This window comes from Cervus elaphus, chromosome 3 (genome assembly GCF_910594005.1).
Source record: "Cervus elaphus chromosome 3, mCerEla1.1, whole genome shotgun sequence".
In the NCBI taxonomy this organism is placed as follows: domain Eukaryota; kingdom Metazoa; phylum Chordata; class Mammalia; order Artiodactyla; family Cervidae; genus Cervus; species Cervus elaphus.
The window spans coordinates 46790409-46811809 of NC_057817.1; the positions used below are offsets into that span (position 1 = coordinate 46790409).

Genomic DNA, 21401 nt, shown 5'->3' on the forward strand with positions numbered 1-21401 from the left:
ATTGGTCTTCTGGTTTCTATACTGAAGGTTTGAATAGATAAACTAAGAAAATATTTTCAAGGAAGTTTTCCTTCCAAGTCTACATATCCCTATAAATTCATCCCTACTCTGATCTTTCATCTGAATATCCTCAGTACTAGTGTATTTACTCTGCAGGGTACAATTTACGTGAGCTAATATAATATTTTGCAATTATTCTCAAATATCTTCAGTTGTTTCTGCTTTATCTTCCCAGATTATAAATTCTTTGAACACATAAACTGTTGAGCCTAATATTAACTCATACTTTCTGCAACTATTTATTAAACATCTACAGTGAAGTAAGAACTGTGATGAGCACTGGAAAATTAAAAATGAGGAAGTCAAGGTTGCTGCCCTTAGGGGAACACATACTGTAGCAGTAAAGATAAGAAAAACAATCAATACAATGTGCAGTCTTATAGGAAAAATATATGTAAAGTTTTGTGTCAAGAGAGTTAACAAAGAAGACATTAATACTGTTAAACTTTGCCCACCAACATAGACTAGGTCCGATTATAACTGGGATATAGAAAACTCACATTATTTGTAGAAACAGCATCTACAGGGTCAGTGGGCCAAAGAAGATTCAAATAGGGAAGAGAACTCTATGTAAACAAGCTGATACATGTAGTGTGATCAAATACATACAATGTCAAGATGGTAATCAGAGTCTTTCATGTCAGTGGGATTAGCTAATTTAACAAAGTAAAATAGCCAGAATAAAATGTAGATTCTGATTTGGAAGAGGAAAAATTGGGCAGCAGAGAAATAAGGCAGTTTTTAAATTAAAAAGGAAATATGTCAATGTTTTCTCACTGCAAAGTCAATAAAATGTAGATTCTGATCTGGAAGAGGAAAAATTGGGCAGCAGAGAAATAAGGCAGTTTTAAAATTAAAAGGGAAATATGTCAATGTTTTCTCACTGCAAGTCAATAGGAGTAAATGTACCTCCCACAACATCTAAAGTCTATTAATATGATTTCAAATTCTAGCCTTTAATAGTAAATAATCTGTAAGGCTGCATGATTTTCTTGAGAGGAGACAGTGGAGAGCTTTACCACTACATTTATCCGATGATACATTAACCTGAATGAACTCTGTAAAATACAAACCACATTTTACATTTCTATCCTTTACTTGCAGGTTACAAAGTTTTAATTGTTGAATTCACGTGTAGAAATCATTTTATCACTGTTCACTAAGTGTGTTAAAATAAACTAAAGAGTACTTATCAATTCTTCCAAACGTAATGCCAATACCAAGAACAATGACTTTTGTATTAATGTGGACCTTGAAGACTAGAGTTCAGGGAAATATTTCAAACATGTGTTGATCCAGAAAGCGTTTTCTTACTTGCAAAGCATCTGACTAAAAAGAGAATTTTGAAAGGCACTGCCATCATCAAATGACAATAGTGGAAGAGAAAGTTACTTAACTTCAAGTCTAACTGATTGCAAGTGAAACGTCTGACAAAGTTAGCGTTCCCTGGTTTTAATATTTTTTTCCAGTATGGGTCTTCAGTAGAACATCATAGCCAGTATAGAAAAAAAAATTAAAAACAGACAGGCTCATTTCCATTCTACATTTCACATGCAATCAAAAAGACTTGCAAAAAATAGCTCTCTCTCCCATCCTCCCTCACCGTCTTGGGAGCACAGACCGAAAGGGGAAGATGACAGGTAACCACCCCCAAAAAGGACGGAGAGGAGCCCTCTCTTAGATTACCATGCAGAATTTTATTTCCATGTAACATCAAGTATACCTTTTTACAAAGAAACTAAAATCTACACTGTCTAAGAGCTCAGCTTTGTAAATGTCTAAAATTACATTATCACCCAAATCAAATTTAAAATCTAAATTAATTAAGCTCAACGGACAGATAAGTCTGCAATTGTCACTCAATGAACAGCTAAATCTGAGTCTAGCTATACATGTATACAGTCCAGAAAAATCTAAGAGGTTCTGGAGAAAAAAAAAAGTCAAAAAATTTACAGTTTTCTTTATCAGCCAGATAACTAAGGTAAAGGCATAAGACTTCTTCTGAATTATTCAATATCTCCTTAAGGGATAGGGGGATAATTTGAATAATCTTTGCAACCCAGAACCTTACATTGTGCCCAGAGAAGAGTAAGTACTAAATAAGTGCATGTTGTACTTAAATATTTATTCAACTCTCCATTTTAATTATTGCTATTTAAATTTTCTTCCTAAAGATGTTTTCTAAATGACCACTCTGGCTGTTTCTCAGAAGTTAGTTTAAAAACTGAAATAATATTTGCTCAATAAACCGATGAAATTTTTTAAAAAATAAATTGTGAACTAAATTTTTTTCTTAATTACCACTCTGAATCTTTTATTACCTCTCTAGAGTTCCACTCTCAAGTCTTTTATTATGGCTAATATTCCATTAATTCTCTGGATTTAAGACTCTGAGATTACTTAATCCAGAATTCCGCAAAACATATCATGTGAAACACTGGCTCTGAAAAAAAACAAAACAAATGCTTACAGGTAGTTCCTGTTGGGGGGTGAGAGAAGTTTCCACAGTCAAACCAGATTAGGAAAATCTGGGTTACATGAGCTTTAAATGAAGAGTTCGTCCAGACTTTCTTATGCCAGCGTCCATTACTGAATATGTGGTATTTTGACACACCATTATTTTATGCTCCACTAGAAAGGTAGAAAAGAGCTGTCAATCAGACCAGAGCAATACTTCCTTATCAAAATGATTTGTATCCTGCATCCTCATTACCAAGATGAGGAAATGTGAAAACAGGTCATCTTAGATATGGTAGCATGCAGTTTCTCCATATGATGATGGAATCAGTTTTATTGGCTATTAGTAGAACAAGTGTTCATAATTTGGGAATTGATAAACTTCTAGCCCAAAGCCCTCATGAGGAAGAAAACCAAGGCCCAAAGATGTTGTATGACCTAGTCACACACCTGGTTAACGAGAGCGAGCTCCTGTCTGCAGCTTTCCTCCTTTAATTTATTCATTCATTATATTCCTCTCTTGAACCAAAGCTCTGTTGTACATTAACATGCCCATCTTTCACTAACCTATGTGCCCACAGTCTGTTTCCACTCTCCACGCCGCCACCCTCTCCTCCTACAATCTCCTGCTAATTATAACTCCATCTACTGCATTCCTTCAATATCCTCCAGAAGAACTGTCACTGCTTCAAATCCTAATCTAAGAAGTTCATCAGCCATTCTGGGCAAAAAGACGCACAATGCTTTTCCTATTTATTCTACTCCTTTCTTCAGTAGTAAAGCAAAGGAGGAAATGTTTATATAAAATCATAAAAACATGAAGTATATAACTCCCTTTATTCTATAGATAACAAAATTTGGGCCCAAAGTAGCCATCTTTCCAAGAATGTATTTTCCTTAAAAACAGAGCTCACATTACTTACTATGTGGCATTATTTTGATACGTAAGATGATGCTACTTATTCATCACCATTCATTCATTCAACAAATATTTATTGAGTACCTATTCAATAAGTGACAGATGACAGAAGTCTAGTTGCTAAGACGACACAGTGAACTAAACACACAAAAAAATCTCTACCTTGCCAGAGCTTACTATACAGGAACCACGGGTTTTCCTGTAATAGAAATAGATTTTGATGATCAAACCTATCAACTTTCCCAGACTTATTTGATGTCCCACCCCTGCCTTTTTATATTTTTCCAGTTTATTCTCCCTTATAGCCAGGGATTAAAGTTGCACAGAATGAATTTCTGGGAAATGTCAAGTAACGTTAACACTTGAGGGTAATATCTAATTGTGAACAATTTGACAAGAATGTATTTCATTCTAAGTTTACAGATGAGGAATAGGAATAAAAGGTACAAAACAAATTCTGGGGCCAGAAGGCAAGTTGGTGGTAAAAACAAACTAGTAAATGCAGATTATGCTTCCAAACTCATTCTTCATCAATACCAAAAACAGGATAGCAAACTCAGAAACTTGCTGTGATGTTATCTAAAATTTGCATAAGAAATATTGATCAAAATGGAATATACTATGAACAGCTGTACCATTCTGTGAGCAACTATGCACTTCTGTAACAAAACTAAATCTTGAAAACTATAGCTATAAAATTTGGGGTTTTATTTGCTTGCTTAAAATTTAAGTAATCTAGGAAGTTAGATTAGCAGTACATTCTTAATTTGCAATTATGTGGTTGAATACAATAAATATATCTACTGTTGAAGGAAACGCTTACCATAGTAGTAACCGAGTAAATTTAAATTCTATAAATGTATATCTCTTAAAAGTCACCTAAATAACTGATATCTTTGTCATTTCATGGTAATTTTTATAACATGCATTCTAAAGTGACTAAAACAATTGCAAATATACTAAATGTAAAAAAAGAGAGAGGGAAAAACCAAGAGAATTAAAATAAATGGGGATTTTAAATTTTCAAAGGGTTGATTTCAAATGCAAAGGCACAAAAATTGAGATAATTTGCCACTGCATCTCAATAAAATCTATTCAAAGCATTTTAAATTAAAATATATCTAGCAGAAGCAACCATGAGAGATTCAATCTCTAAATAAAATGTTTAGGATGAAGCTATAAAACTAGAAAAGACTGACGATGAAAATTCATCAAATATCTAGCCATGTATTAGTAACGCCTTGTAAACTGTCATTCACATCCCATTCTTCATTAAACACATATTTGCTGAAAACAAGCAAAAGACGGCTTGTTTTAATAAATCCTTCTGTGATCTGTTGGGTAAATTTTTGTGAACATGTTTAGATAAACATCTAATAATTCTATCTATATGATTCCCAAAAGTCTGTGTTGTCTCAATAAACTAACTGTAACATTATCATTTGTTTTCAGAACTTAAAATATTTCATATTCAGTGGTCATTGTTAATCAGAGAATTTCTCAAACAAAATTAAAATTCTTTTGTGTTCATGCCTATCTTATCTCTGTTGACACTAGATTTTGTTAGGTATTTTATAATTATTAATGTAGGTGAAGAGTTTATTCTATATTTAACAAAAAATTAACAAATTCCACATTTAACAAACCATATGCCCAACACCTTATTCATACATATGCATTTATTGTTCTATAGCAATTTGGCCTCATGCACAAATGATTTTTAAAACTCATCTAATAATTAGATGCTGTGCAGCAACATTTGAACATTAACTAATACTTTATTATATCACGGAGTTATTAAAACACTTTATTTTAGTAAAGAATATAGCTGTATTCAAGTCCTCATCAACATTTTAAATATAATTTTTCTTAGCTTCCAAAAATATTTTCATTTATGCAAGAAAGGACTCATGCTTAACAGTCAACATGTTAAATTAATAACATTTTCAAGATTCTATAAAAACTCAAAACATAGCAAAACAAAATGTGAAATTTTCTTTAATTCTTGGGTGGTCTGCTGAAGAAAATTTAGCTACATATAAAACCATAAATTACTGTTAAATCAGCTATTTGGATACAAGATAAGTTAATTTATGAAAACGTGTTTTAGTTTATAGAAAGTCTACACATGAAAGACAATTTCGATGAGATGTCCAAGCACAAGGGAGTTGGAAGACTGTTGAAAATGGAAAAAGGTTTTGCACTCTACAAATATTGTTTGAACATAATATAAGCAGAAAAAATTTGTGGTTTGTAAATCCATGTGTTCTTAACTGAATATTTTTAACATACTTTTGTTTAAGTTTTCACAACGCACCTATGTGCTAATGATATCAATACCCTTTCAAGTGAAAGAATGTAAACCTAGTGCCATCTACTGGGAAAAGTGGATACATTTCAATCAATTAATTGCAAATTTTGTGAATTAGGGGAGCTGAAATCTGAATGTCTTTTTTTTTTTTTTAAGAACTCTTTGTTTCTTTTAAAAAAAAAATAGCCCTCCACAAGGCACTTTCAATTTAATCAAATTAAATTAGGTAAGGTGAACATGTAAGAATGTGAAGCCAGAGAATAGAGAACATTAAACTGAACTTGTGGGAGAAAATTTCATTGGTGACATCAATACAGAAATTGGAAATAATGCATTCTGCTTAGAGTTTTTGTATTGGTTTCAAGTGTATCTTTTAGAAGACAGGTTCTGAATCTGTGGTCAAAGAGCCCTCAATTACAAGTATCAGAGTATCTAATAAAAAAAAAAAAAATCTTGACACTGGATGGAAACTTGCATAGGTGCACATATGTTTCTTTTCTTCTGGAGAAGAAAAGTCATAACTTTAATTAAAAAAAATTTTTTTTTTTAGATTAAAGATGGTTCATGTTTTCATGATCCAAAATGGTTAAAAAATAAAAATAATACAGAAAGCCAGTCTATTCGGTAGGTGAGTAGGACACCACTGATTTCAATTATTTCTTTACAGTAAATACAGAGACAGCATCACACGCTGCTAATGAAACACTGGCAGCTCAGCCCTGAGCGACAGGACCTCTCACTTGCGGACGTCGCTTTGGTGCGTGGCACTCCAGAGAAACCCCAAGAACACTGTATATGTGGCACTTCCTCCTTACAAATGCAGAACTTAAAGCCCAACAGACAGTGTTAATTCATTCCAGAGAGAAGCGACCAAAAGAACCCGAGTTCTTACTTCTCATGGTATTTGTTGTTGTTTATTTGCCAACTCGTGTATGACACTTTTGCAACCCCATGGACTGCAGGCTATAATATGTACTTACTATATTACAGGTTATAATACGTACTTATTCATAATATGTATAATTTGTACTTATAATATGTACTTATTCCCTTCCTCAAACAGTTTATCACCAAAACTCAAATTGCTGGAGAGAAAAAGTAAAAGAAATTTTGGATTATATAGTTTGAATCTGTGTTACCATTTTTTATTATTATTTGTGGGCTACAATGTGATTTATACCTAAGAAATCTACCATATTGTATTAATGCAATAAAGTGAGAAAAGAGAAATTGGTTTTTTTACAATATTTTCAAAAGGCGCCCAAACTATGAACTTTAATTTAACCTTCCCATTAGATTTATTTGAGGCCGAAAAGAGTCTCAGATAAATTTGTCCTCTCTGTTATAGCTATCACTTCACCTACATGTAAACTTTCCAAATGTTTATTCATTCATTTAACAAATATTTATTAAGTGCCAGGCACTGTGCTAAGCTCTGGAGCCACAGGCCCCTGGTTCTTCGAGATCCCTACTTAACCAAATGATAGTTCTACTTACAAACACCATTTGCAAAGTATCTGTCTTTAAGATTTCTAATTTCTACATTAGAATATTATGACATAACTTTAAAAACTGCATAAACTGCCATGTGGCTGTTCAATTCATGGACTGTTAAACATGCCAGTAAAGTCTATAAGAGTAGCAACCACATATTACGTGTATGATGCAGAAAAGCACAATTTATCACTGTAATTAGTACTACTTAGACAAATACTCTCACTGGGCTGAAAACTACCATGATATCTAGTCTAAGTTACAATTAGACTTAATTTTTATCAAGCACTGAAACTATGTGTAAAATTGTGCTTCCTAACCCTTCCTAAGATAACCCCTTCAGTCCTGAGTTAGAGGCGAGGAATTCTAATGTTCAAACATGGAAAATATTTCTGTCCTCCCACCACAACCAGGCAGATTTTTCTGTAAATTCCCAGTCGTTAATTAGTACCGACTCTTAAGATCTGATTAACCCAAAGCCAAGTAAAAACAATGACAGTTCATAAAATCACAGAATTTCAAAACTGAAAAGATTTTCTAATTTAAATTTCTCATTTTAAAAATAAAGAGACTGAGATCTGTTTACTGGTATGTTCAAGGTCACACAAGTTAATGACAGAGCTGCGGTTCGTTCTCTGACTCCTATTCCAGTGCTCTTTTTCAATACATAAAAGAAACTGTTATAGGAAATTAAGAAGAGCTCTGAGAGAAAAAAAAAAAATAACCTTTAATTACAAACATGAGCAAACCATAACTCAGATGCACTTAATAAGCTCTAAATTGAAATTATGCCTATTTAAAAATAAAAAGAAAAGGAAGTCAAAGCTGAAAAATGATAGATCAGCCTTCTGGGATGTGGCCTTCACACAGGCCAATCCAGTTATAATCAACTTTAAGAGCGTGCTCCAATTATTTTTCAGTTCTGGAATTATTTCGTATTGAATAATACCTAAAATTAGTAGGGTACTGGCTAGGGAGCAGAAATCTTTTTGATTTACAGAGATTTTTGCTGTAATGGGTTTTGACCAGGGAACAGTGAATTACAGCAAGACGCCAAACTTTTACCTTAATTTCCTGTATCTCCAAATTTGGCCTCTTTGCTCTCTACTTGAATAAAGTGATGAAGGCCAGAATTCCCATTTCGATTTCACTTTTCTTTTTCAAAATTTAAATAGTTTGTTTCACATTATTGTTGAACTTAGCAGTGTCTTCAACATATCTACTTTTCTAAGAGTAAAATTCTGTGAATTTGAGCAGACTCTGGGAGATAGTGAAGGACAGGGAAGCCTAGCATGCTGCAGTCCATGGGGTTGCAAAGAGTCAGACGTGACTGAACAACAACAAAAGTAAAATTCTGTTAGAGAAATGGACGGTAACAAAGATTTTGCTGACACTGAAGCTATGAAATATGTGTACACTGGAAATTTCATAACACTTTAAAAAGTACTAGGTCCTTGAATGGCTAAGCAATTATGGAATACTACTCTACCAATTCATTTATCAAAGTAAAATAGGTTTACAAGCCCTAAGCAAAAAAGACCGAGTCCATCTGAGCATCCATTAGTACTAGATAGTAAGAATAAAAGAAATGTGTTGTATATCTATAGGACTTGAATTCTGGTTCATTGGGATGTATGAGTAAAATAAAGAGATCAAAACAACAAACTGAGATGGTTATTTCTCAAATATAAAGTGCATGTGTGGCTCCGATTAAAGTAAAAAGAGTTAAGTGCAATATGGGATGTATTGAAATGTTTTTTAAAGTCTATTTTACTAGAAAAATCGAAAAAATATATATCTATATCGATACAGATGTCTACAGTGACCTAGTGAACATTTATATACAGTGCTTACTATATGTCAGCCACTATTGTAAGCATTTTTCACATCCTAAGCTATTTTGTTCTCACAGCAACCCTTCCAGGTTAGTACTATTATCATTCCCATTTTACAAACAAGGAAGTCAAGGCACGAAGCCAGTTAAGTGGCAAAGCTAGAATTTAGATGTGTGGAATTCCAGAATTTGTGTGCTTAAGCATTGTGCTATAATGGTTACTTCTTAAAAACTATCAATCTTTGTTGAATTTATCTTTGAATCATGTGGATATCAAAATTTAAAGACACATATTTTGATTAAACAATTTCATTATGAAACCTCTTAACTCTACAATTGTCATATCTCGAGTGATACCATGTTAATTAATAAGTTTCCATAAATGCTGAGCCTCCTTGGTGTATGACAAACTAATGTTGCAAGAATCATGCTAGTGCTTTCACACCTGGGGTTTTCTCCTGGTGGAAAACATGGCTACATATTAGTTAAATAACTTGCATACTCCAATTATTATGTGCATGTGTGCTCAGTTGCTCAGTTGAGTCTGACTCTTTGTGACCCCCAGGGACTGTAGCCCACCAGAGGTCTGTCCACGGGATTCCCCAGGCAAGAATACTGGAGCAGGTTGCCATTTCCTCCTCCAGGGGATCTTCCCAACCCAGGAATTATTATACATAGTTCAGAGTCATGGAAAAGTTTCACATAGCACAGAAACTACACTGGTTGATGCTCTCCCTCCAGCTTACATACAATAAAAGAAGTAAAACTTGTCAGTTCTATAACTTGAATTTTTCTCTTATCCATCCCCCTTCTTTCCACACCTGCTGTAATAATCATTGTTAAGGCTCTGCATGCTCCATGAGCCCCTCCGGCCTCAAGCTCTGCCAACATACTCAGAGGCAGCAGTGCAAGAACATGGCAGGTTGGGAAGCAAAGGTGTCAGAAGAGTGGTCACGGACTCCAAGCATCAAGCTTTACTGACCCCTCAACTCAAACAGACGTAAAAGCTATTTTTTGAAATGGACAGTGTTTACTATTCAAGTATAGCTTCAAGACAAAAGCCTTATCCTCACTTCTAATTAAGCTGCCATCTCTACCTTCTCTTAGAAATATCTGGAACCAGCACTGACCTTCCAGCATACTAAATCAATAAACCTTATAAATGCAAACCAAGTCATTTTACTCCCCCTTCATCCCTTCCCTAAGATTTAAAATTTTTTAAACATCATATAAGGCACTTTATGATTTGTCTACCTTTCTTTCTTATCTCTTCTAACTTGCCCTCACCCACCAAAGCAAGCCACATTAAATAACTTGTATTTCTCTGAACATACTTTGGCTTTTCAGGTCTTCATGTATTTCCTACACTACTTCATATGTCAGAAAAGTCCTTTGCCCTCCTTGGACATCTGGCTAACTCTTGCTCATAGTTTGAGATTCAACTTAAGCACTATATCCTACATGAAGCCTTCCTTAAACTTCAGAGACATTCCCTCCCTTCCAAAAATGCCTTCGCCTAAGCAAAGAGCTAGGACCATCCTCTGCATTCCCCTAACATCTGAGGCATAAATACTTTAGTCTTATCACCACGTGGTTCAATGGTCTTTACACAGTTTCAGCTCCATCTTTGCTTGTTAAAGAAATTGGCTTGATCTTATTTATCGTTGTATCTTCACTGCTTCACACAATGCCTGGCACTCATAGTTAATATTCAATGAATATTTAATGAGTTAGAATGAAATTCTCTATATAATACTGTAATGGAGAAAACTAAAAGAAAATAAAAGTAATATTGATAATAATGTTCACAGAAAATATCTGGCCATTGTGATTTTCATAACAAAATTAAAATGTTAAACACAGGCAAATAGTAAAATTTTGGACTTTTATGTCTCTCTTGTTTAAATGCTTAAAATCACATTTTAAAAAAGACTGGGTGGTGGTTCTAATTTAAGAACCAGTTAACACATGCTATAGTAATTCTCTTTATTTGGTCATTGTTAAATAGAACATCTTTTCTTTGCAAGTACAATAACTAACTTTATTACATTAAAGTTGCTCATTTTAATTTTTTTTCTTTCCTAAAGGAATGGCCACATGTGGAATGAAAAGCATTTTCATTATCCTTTAACAAGATGAATGTCCTATTTTGTGTGATTTGGGGCAGTTTCTTATCAAGACTGCCAGCCTCTTATGGACATTATGATTTTCAGATGTGTAGTGCGCATTAAAGAATAAGAAGATATCATGAAATATTAGTGACAATTGTATACTAAGCAAGGAAACTGGACAATGTTTCCAAGGGTTGTAAGGATTGTGGAAATGAATGTTACTCAAAGTAGAGTGGTGATTTATAACCAATTTCCGTCTTCAAATTAGGGCCCAAGTAAAAGAAAACGAAATGGAGCATTTCCTGCAGCAGAAACACCCCCGCCCCGGAGCGGCGCCCTCACTTGTTACAGCACGAGAAGCAGCCACCTGAGGGAAGCCCACAGGCTCGCAGGGCGACTGGCGGGCTCTTGGTCACCAAATGCAGCAGGTTGAATGCGGACATCACTGTGATATCTTCACCAACAAAACGAGAGGCAAAGAACAGGGGCAAGAGCTGAGTAGGAGAAAAAAAGAAAACAAAAACAAATTAAAACATCACAAATGTTAAACACGTTCACTGCACAGTTGATGGTTACGGTTTTATCCGGAACTGAACACACACACACAGTGCTAATAAATTGCAAATGCCTATTTTTCCGATGGTGAGCTTACTTTCAACCCAGGCGTGTTTATATCTTATGAATAAAATACACACTATATAAAGTGTAATCTGTGAACACATTTTGCAAGAGGTTGGAAGAAGAGACAAAGTTTAAAACAGTTGAAAGGAATTAACATTTACTGACTTCATACCAAGTGACAGGAACTGTCTGGGGCCAAATACACATATATTGTGTCATTTAATTCTTAGAATAAACCTAGGAGGTAGGTTTTATCACCCAATGTATATGTGAGGAAGCCAAGGCTCAAAGGTCCAAGGACACAAAGACAGCCAGTGGGGAAAAAAAAATGAGAAAGCCTTGTTCTGTCCAACTACAAAGTCCCCCTCTCTCCTCACACCATGTTGCCTTCTTCCAGCAATTATTTGCAAATCTGGAGAAGACTGCAAAGATTAAGACTGTAAGGTTAAGAGATTTCTTTTGTTAGAGTTTCATACTTTTAAAAAATAGAGAACCAAATAACCTAAGGACAACTAGGAGGCTTCACTTTAGAAACAGCGTTACGTTTGAAGACAACATATCAACTACGAATTTTCATTTGATTTTATGATTTATAATTTCTAGATCAATTCTGTAACCAGTGTTCACAACCTGGCCTTAAAGTGGGTAAAAATAATTTTTAAAGCTTTTGGAAATGAATCATGTGGAACTGTGTGAATGTTAAACTTTAAAGAAAAGTTGTTAGGATTTTCTTTAAAGTTTTAGACAATCTTTCAGTTGGTAAAGATTAACTTCAAATGAAGGTGGAAATACTAGATGAATAGTAACTTCCCATATTTCATTTAAAATTAACATTACAAGTGCCCTTAACCACTAAATGTCCAAAAATGGATATAAAATTAATGTCTCGTTCATTTCCTGACCCTCACCCCCCCACTCCCTCTCCCCCCAAATAAAAGTCTGTTCCTGGTCTAGCCTGACCTCCTCAAAGAACAAACACATAATAAACAGTAATATATTTGACCAAATCACTCTGGAGTATATCTGACAGAAATCTGCTTGTATTAACATGCCTGAACTCTGACTTCTCCAAACTAAACTCACTACAAAACCAAAACATTTTTGTGTTACTAACTGGAGACAAAAGGGAGGAAGAGGGAAGGTAAGTATCAGGATGCACAGCCTGAAAGAACCATTAAACATAAATAAACATGTCATTCGCACGAGTGATTGCAGAGCAGGGGAAAGAGAGCATTCCTCTGGAGCAGACTACTGACTAATAAAAGATCAAAGGTCTGTACCTCGCAACACTATAAATAAAAACGCATTTTTCTCCCTGTGACCTTCTCTGTGAGGAGTAACGTGGGCACGGTGAACGTAATTACTTAGCAAAGCCGCGGCCTCATTGTGCTCCTGCAGTTGACCATAAAGCGTCTTCCTATTCTGTTTCATCAACTGCGGTACCAGGCGGCCTGCGCGCCTACCGATGGCCACAGCCATCTGGCTTGTGTCAAAGCCAGCGCACAGGAAGAAAGCGAGTGATGTCACTCCGCAGGTCAGGCGGAGAACAAAGATGCATTCTGCAATTAAAAGCTGAGGGCCTCAAATACCGGGGGCCCTTCAGCGTGATATGACGGCGTGATTTAATGTTCTGACGCTTGCCTTTATTTCTACCCAAAAAGCCAGGGCTCCATCTAGTGGCAAATTAGTTTTGCCCAGTTTTCTTTAAAAGCGAACCCATCTGTGTTAGTATCCAACAAAGCAGAGGAACAAAGTGACTACTTTCAGAGCAATCTAGCCTCTTTAACAAAAAGTACAGTTTGTTACAGTGCCCGCCCGTCCTCAAGTCCTACAAAGCATGCCATTTCATAGGTTAGGACTGTGAGGATAACAGACAAAGCAGCTAACTTTGCAAAAATGCACCAGGTACTACAGTCTACCCTGAAAAAAATGCAGCTGAGATGGAAAGCGAGAAACATTTCTAGAGAATGGATACATGCCTCTGGATGCCTTGGTGAAATCAAACTCAGAATGTTGTACCTCAGGAAACAAAACCTAGTTAATATGGCTCTGAATGTGACACCAGGAGCAACTCATCTATAGAACAGAAAATGGAATATTTTTATGGTGAAACGATGTAACAAATTTAGTTTAACGTTTTCCACTTAGTTTCTCTTAGTTTATGCTTGCAATACATGAAATAAAATACGTTGACAAACCAGTCTAAACTGCAGAATACATTGGATGAAAGATGTGATATCATAATGGATGGATGGGATCTAGGAGACCAGACTGCCTGGGTTTGAATCCTGGTCCTGCCCCTAAGGAGTGGTGTCACCTTGGCAAAGCGGCTCACCCTCTCAGAGCCTCGGTTTCCTCAACTCTAAAAGAACAATTAAATCAGTTAATTGGTTAGAACCACTTGGAACAACTCCTGGCACACAGTTTATGCTCACAAACATTAGCTCTTACTATTATTTAAATGTACAAATATTTGTTTTTATTTTAAAATTATATGGATCAGAAATTTCTTTTTTTTTTTTTGAATCAGAAATTTCTAACAGTCCATTTATACCCAATTCTATTAAGCCTTAGCAGGCCATTCTCCAAACATTGATTCTGATTTAGGCCAGAAAACTTACTACTCTTGGATTGATTTCCACGGTGGGATAAAGATATTCTAAGCTTGGCGGCTGATGAAACCCTTGCCATATGACAGGCAGTATTCTAAGCACTTCGCATTTATTAGCTCTTTTAATCCTCAGGACATTAAAAGGTACATATTATCATTTTCCCACTTTTAAAGATTGAGGCATAAGGAGGCTAAGGAATTTACCTAAGATTTCCTGGCTGGTAAGAAGCAGAGCCCTTAAGTCACTGGACTGAATGATTTAACGGATTTGAATCCAAGCCATCTAGTTCCAGGGCCAGTGCTCTTGACCACTACAATCGGCAATGAAAAGTCTAAGGTTGTTACCAATTCACTCTACATACTCTGACTCTATGTTCTCCTAATAGACAATGTGGCTGATAATAAATACTTAATAAAGATTCATTTAATTCAAAAAGAGGAACTAAATGATTTAGTTCCAGTGAAGAGGAACTAAAGAGCCTCTTGATGAAAGTGAAAGAGAAAAAGCTGGCTTAAAACTCAGCATTCAAAAAACTAAGATCACGGCATCCAGTCCTATCACTTCATGGCAAATAGATGGGGAAACAGAGGAAACAGTGACAGACTTTATTTTCTTGGGCTCCAAAATCACTGCAGATGGTGACTGCAGCCATGAAATTAAAAGACATTTGCTCCTTGGAAGAAAAGCTATGACAAACCCAGAGAGCACACTAAAAGCAGAGACGTTACTTTTCCAACAAAGGCCCGTCTAGTCAAAGCTATGGTTTTCCAAGTAGTCATGTATGGATGTGAGAGTTGGACCATAAACAAAGCTGAGGTTGAAAGAATTGATGCTTTTGAACTGTGGTGTTGGAGAAGACTGTTGAGAGAGTCCCTTGGACTGCAAGGAGATCCAACCAATCCATCCTAAAGGAAATCAGTCTTGAATATTCATTGGAAGGACTGATGCTGAAGCTGAAACTCCAATACTTTGGCCACATGATGCGAAAGAACTGACTCATTGGAAAAGACCCTGATGATGGGAAAGATTGAAGGCAAAAGGAGAGGGGGATAACAGAGGATATGATGGTTGGATGGCATCACCGACTTGATGGACATGAGTTTGAGCAAGCTCTGGGAGTTGGTGATAGACAGGCTTCCCTGTCTTAGCAACTGAATTGAACTGAATTCAAGAAGATTATTTGAAGACTTTCTTGACTTTGAGTGAAAAAAGTACCGAGTTAAGGAAGTAAAAAGCCTGAGACATACTCAGACGTCTAGATTTAATCTTTCTGTCCCACCACATGTAACTTCTCTTTCCCTTTCATCTTCAAATTTTTTCTCTACACTCTTTTGATACACTTTTAGGATATATAACCTAGAGAAGCCCAGAATTGAGTCCACTTGCATCTACTAAAGCTTCAATATGTTGATGATACAGTACTTCTGAGGATCAAACAAACCAACACCTACTCTCCACACTGCTCCCCCCGCCAAAATATTCAAGTTTCAATTAGCCTGCTTTTTCCCATTGTGCCCCTTGAGCTGCCTGGACGAAGACCCTAGCCAGAAACAACCCTAGCCCAAAAAGAGGCAAAACACACACATACCTTGAGTGATGGCAGTCTTTGGGAAAAGAATTAGCATTAAACACCCCTTACACTGCCTGGTGTTCCAGTGGCTACAATTCCACGCTCCCAATATAAGGGGCCCAGGTTAGATCCCTGATTGGAGAACTAGATCCCACATGCTGCAACTAAGTTTGTGTGCTGCACCTACAAAGGTTCCTCATGCCGCAACTAAGATTCGGCACAGCTAAATAAATAAATAACATTCCCTGGAAATCAATACTGAGCAAAGACTGACCTCAGTTGGCCTTGGCCTACAATGGCTTGGAGCAGGGCTTGGATTCCCAGCCAGAGATTGGGTCTGGGTCACGGTGGTGAAAGCACCCGATCCTAGCCACTAGGCCAGTGGTCAGTGACAAGGGCCCTGGCCTTCGGCTTTGCAGAAAAGAATTTCCACAAAGATAGAAAGTAGCAAAGGAAGTAAATTATTTATTAATAGGTTAAAACAGAGTATAGTACATGTGGATAGACACACGGGCAGACAGACAGAGAGAGAGAGCCGCTGAGTTGCCCCCTTGAGGCAGTTTGAATTACTTTCATGGGGCACCTCTGTGTCTCCTTTGACCAATCATGTTGATCTGCCTGGTGTATCTCAGGGTTCTCCCGTGTGTACCCTTAACCAAGACGGATTCTACCCAAGAGGCCTGTGGGTAGCCTGGCATTAGCAGCATCATTCCCCTTTGACCTCCAAGGACCTTTTCTGTGCATGTATAGTCAGGGAGGTCTCCTGATTTCGAGAAGGAGAAACACGTGGTCTGCACGGGGCCCAGGCTCCTCCCTTAATTGTCCTGCTCGTCTCATCTTGGAGTTTCAGTCCATAGGGGATGACTCTCCAAACGCTTTGGTGCTTGGAGTGGGGGGCGCTGGGGGGCGGGGCAGCAGGGGCATCTACCTGCTGCTTCAAGACCACCCGGAAAATCTATAGCTCCCCAAGTTTATCTCAACTCCCTCACTTTTATAGTGCTTTTTGTCTTTTGTGTATTTTGAATCGGAGGATAATTGGTTCACAACGTTTTATTGGGTTCTGCCATACAGCCACGTGAATTTGACTCAAATAATTTCACAGGTGAGAGTAACATTTATAGATAACCCACATGTTCTTTTCAAATGCTAGACACAATTCACACATCTTTCTAATCTCTCATAATATCTAATACATCACTTTGGAATTATTTAGTGTTTAAAAATAGGGGTTGAACGGGAAGACCCAGAGGGATGGGATGGGGAGGGAGGCGGGAGGGGGGACCGGGATGGGGAACACATGTAAATCCATGGCTGATTCATGTCAATGTATGGCAAAAACCACTACAATATTGTAAAGTAATTAGCCTCCAACTAATAAAAATAAATCAAAAAAAAAAAAAAATAGGGGTTGAATGATACCTAATGAGTAGTGTGACACTATGTGTTGAGAAGAGAATTAGATTACACAATTGTCTATAATTTTCTGCTTGAAACTTTTTAATGATTCCTCCCCGCATGTTGCAGGGTTTCCCAAACCCTGTTCTGAGAAACAGGCGTTACCCCTTCAAACAAAATTAGTAGCGGAAATGCCACCCAATAGGAAGGGCCTGAGAGGTTTCACAATAAATACACCTGCTTGCCTCTGTCTCAGCTGGTGCCTTTCAAACGGTTTTGACCTTACAAAACCCCTTTCTTTCCTAGCACCAGCCCACAGAACACATTCTGGTAAATCCTTTGGATCATGTCCAAATTCCTGAACAAAGCATCTAAAGTTCTACATCTAGCTGCTGCCTAACCTTCAGCCCTTTCTCTTGCCATACTCCACATCCCACCCCACCCCACGTTCCTGCCATACCAATATACTCATTTGTGGTTCAGTCGCTAAATTGTGCCCGGCTCTTTGCAACCCCATGGACTGCAGCAGGCCAGGCTTCCCTGTCCTCCACTATCTCCTGGACTTTGCTCAAACTCATGTCTACTGAGTCGGTGATGCTATCTTACCAGCACATCCTCTGCCTCCCTCTCCTCCTTTTGCCTTTAAGCTTTTCCAGCATCAGGGTCTTTTCCAATGAGTCAGCTCTTTGCATCAGGTGGCCAAAAATAACTTTCCACAAACAGGTTTGCTGTTTCCTACTTCCACTTCCAAATCTTTCTTCATTCCATATCCTCTCCTTTCACCATTCTCAACTCCCACCCCTTCTAACTTCTCCTATTTGAGTCCCCAGTGAAGCACTAGCATGCTGTCACATCCCTTATTAACAATTCTTCGGGCACTGATTTGCTCACACCCCCCTCTTCTAGATTATAAGCCTCTTAAGTGTAGAGACAGTTTCTTTTTCATCTTTGTATCCTAGTACCTGGCACCTAACAGCCATTCATGTATTGAGTGGAAGAATGATTATATAAATATGACTATGGAAATGGTTGTTCAGGGTCATCACTTCCCACCCTGCTCTCTCTGCCATCTCAACTGTTTGATGGTGCTTAAAGGTAAGAATCTGAATTAAGATCAGTTGATTCCTTCAGAGCAATTAGAAGTATCTGTGAAGAGGTAGGAAGTTGAAACTGCAATCTGACTTGAGATCTGAAGATAATTCAAATGCCGTTTTTTGGTCAAAAATGTTTACTTCTCCATCCTTTCTTATCCCTAGAACTCCAACATCCAAAAATTTGACAAACGTTAGTTTGTTAGTTTTTTGGTTTGGGTTTGTTTTTATTTCCTTCTACTTTTTTTCCTGCAATTGAACAATCATCTGCCAAAGAGAGATGATATAAACAGGAAAGCAGGGAACTCACACAGTTGATAATTAACTCCAAAATAAATGAGCTGATCGTGCTAGTGGATTTAAAAAGTCAAACCTAAAGGTCAAATCCCTTCCAATAATTGACAAAACAGCAGTGGTTTTCCATGAGTTAGTAAAATGTTCCCCCCAAAACTTCAAGGGCCAACAGAAAGTTGACAAATTTTAATTTTGTCAAGTAAGAACAAAAAGCCCCAAACCCAAATCTCATCATAATTTCAGAAAAGAAAGATTATATCCACACCAGGAACTCAGAAAGCAAGCTCAAGATAAAGAATGTTCTTTTGAATAATATGTTTAAGTTTTGAGGAAAAACATTTCATTGTTGCTATTATTCTCATTTCTCAGGAAAAGAAGAAACTTCATCATGGGCCAGCATGCGGAAACCACTAATCTAAATGTCTACGATAAAGTTCTATACTTGGCACCCAGTTTACACTCAACTAATATTTGCTGAATGAATTGATCAACCAATCATTTACCTCTCAGAATCAACATGCCTAATTAGCTAGAATCTAGAATCGGGCATTTCTTTTGTTAAGCAGAGATCTTCTTGTATTTGTTATAAGAAACAATAGAACCCCAGCTATCAGAATCCTCTATCTTCCAAACCATTCAGAGACATAACACTTTTAAGATACCAAATTTTAGTCAGCTCACCTGTATCAATTCCTACCACATGGAAAACAATGTATTAACAGCTGATGAATATACAAAGATATATGCTGTCAAAGAACATATTTAGCCTAGATGGAACCAAAAGATATGTACTCAATGCCTTTACTGAGGCAGAAATAAAGTACGTGGAGTTTCAGAGGAAGGAAAATTTCTTCCAGCTTAGGGGCCTTCCCTGGTGGATCAGAGGGTAAAGCATCTGCCTGCAATGCGGAGACCCGGGTTCAATCCCTGGATTGGGAAGATCCACTGGAGAAGGAAATGGCAACCCGCTCCAGTACTCTTGCCTGGAAAATCCCACGGATGGAGAAGCCTGGCGGGCTACAGTCCATGGGGTTGCAAAGAGTTGGACACAACTGAGCAACTTCACTTTTATTTTCACTTTAGGGGGAGGGAGTGGCAGGGTTATGAAGGGTTGGGAACCAAAGAAAAGTTACATAAAGAAGAACATTTTATTTAATATCTCCAGGATTAGCCATTTTTTAATTTTTTGATCTTAGCACCCCTTTACACTATGTAAAAATTATCAAGGACCCCAAATGCCTTTTGTTTCTGTAGTTACACCCATCAATATTTGCTATATTAGAATTAAAACAGCCATTTAAAAATATTTGTTTATTCCATTTAGAATAACAAAAATAGAAATAATAACAATACACATTACCAAAATGACATTTTCAGTGAAAAATAACTAGATTAGCCAAAACAAACAAATATATTTTTAATGGGAGAACTTTTACATTTTTTTCAAATCAATCTCTCTAACGTCTGGCTTAACAGAAAATAGCTGGATTCTCATCTCTGCTTCTGCATTTAATCTATTGTGATATGTTGTTTTGGTTGAAGTATAAGTAAGTGTTAGTCGCTCAGTCGGGCTAATGATATTTGTTTCCACTGCCTCACTTCATGCTAAAACACCAGCAGTTTCAACTGCTCTTGCAACATAAACCCAAATGTCAACACAGTGAAAAAGGAAAATAATGTCAGCATTAGTATGAAAATAGTTTTGACTTTGTGAATCCTTTGAAAGGCTCTCAGATTCCAGGGATCCTCAGTCCACACCTTGAAAGGTGCTGGTCTAACCCTCTGGTTGACACACAGTAAGCCCAGGAAATGTTTCATAAGCACTTGAGTTTTTTTATGCTTTATTTTTATTATTTATTTGGCTGTGGTGGGCCTTGGTTGCAGTATGTGGGATCCAGTTCCCTGACCAGGGATTGAACCCAGGTCCCCTGCACTGGGAGCATAGAGTCTTAGCCACTGGACCACTAGGGAAGTCCCCATAAGCACTTGTTAAATAAGTGAACAGAGAACAGAGAACTACATTTATAACGTAACCCATGTTGTTTAGAAAAAACAAGTGGTTAGAAAATAATACCAGTAGTATTTAGATCTCTTGCTACTTCTAAGGTAATTAGTTCATTTCCTACTTCATCTAGTCTATGGGTAAATGCAAATGTAAAATTGTGAGTTATTTTATCAAATTGAGGAGGACAGTTATGACAGATTTCTGAAAGTAACAATCAGAACACTACAGACCAATTTCCTCAGCACCACTCCTTGCAATATAAAAGTATACGTCCTTCTAAGGGATAAGAAAACAACTTGCAAATTAGTGCTAGGTCCAGAAAAAGGAAAATTAATTTGTTGATAAGCTCCAATCAATACTTTAGCCACCTGATACGAAGAGCCAACTCATTGGAAAAGACCATGATGCTGGGAAAGATTGAGGGCAGGAGAAGAAGGAGGCAACAGAAGGTGAGATGGTTGGATGGCATCACTGATTCAATGGACATGAGTTTGAGCAAACTCCAGGAGACAGTGGAGGACAGGGAAGCCTCGCGTGGTGCAGTCCATGGGGTCGCAAAGAGCCAGACAAGACCAAGCAACTGAACAACAGCAAGAGTATTTATTGAGCCCATATCATGTACGTGGT

The 21401-nt window shown here is 37.0% G+C and overlaps 1 protein-coding gene across 4 annotated transcripts in view; it reads right to left on the reverse strand.

Annotated features, from left to right (window-relative positions):
- The window catches only part of MSRB3 (methionine sulfoxide reductase B3), a 169698-nt gene that overhangs the window by 125573 nt on the left and 22724 nt on the right, over window positions 1–21401 (reverse strand). For 3 of the 4 annotated variants that reach the window (XM_043887950.1, XM_043887958.1, XM_043887959.1), the window contains one exon: window positions 11554–11680. In XM_043887950.1, the coding sequence (XP_043743885.1) occupies window positions 11554–11629 (76 nt within the window). In that variant the 5' untranslated portion in view covers window positions 11630–11680. Of the gene's footprint in view, window positions 1–11553; window positions 11681–16007; window positions 16134–21401 lie in introns of those variants that run through there. The other variant, XM_043887962.1, reaches the window with a different exon arrangement.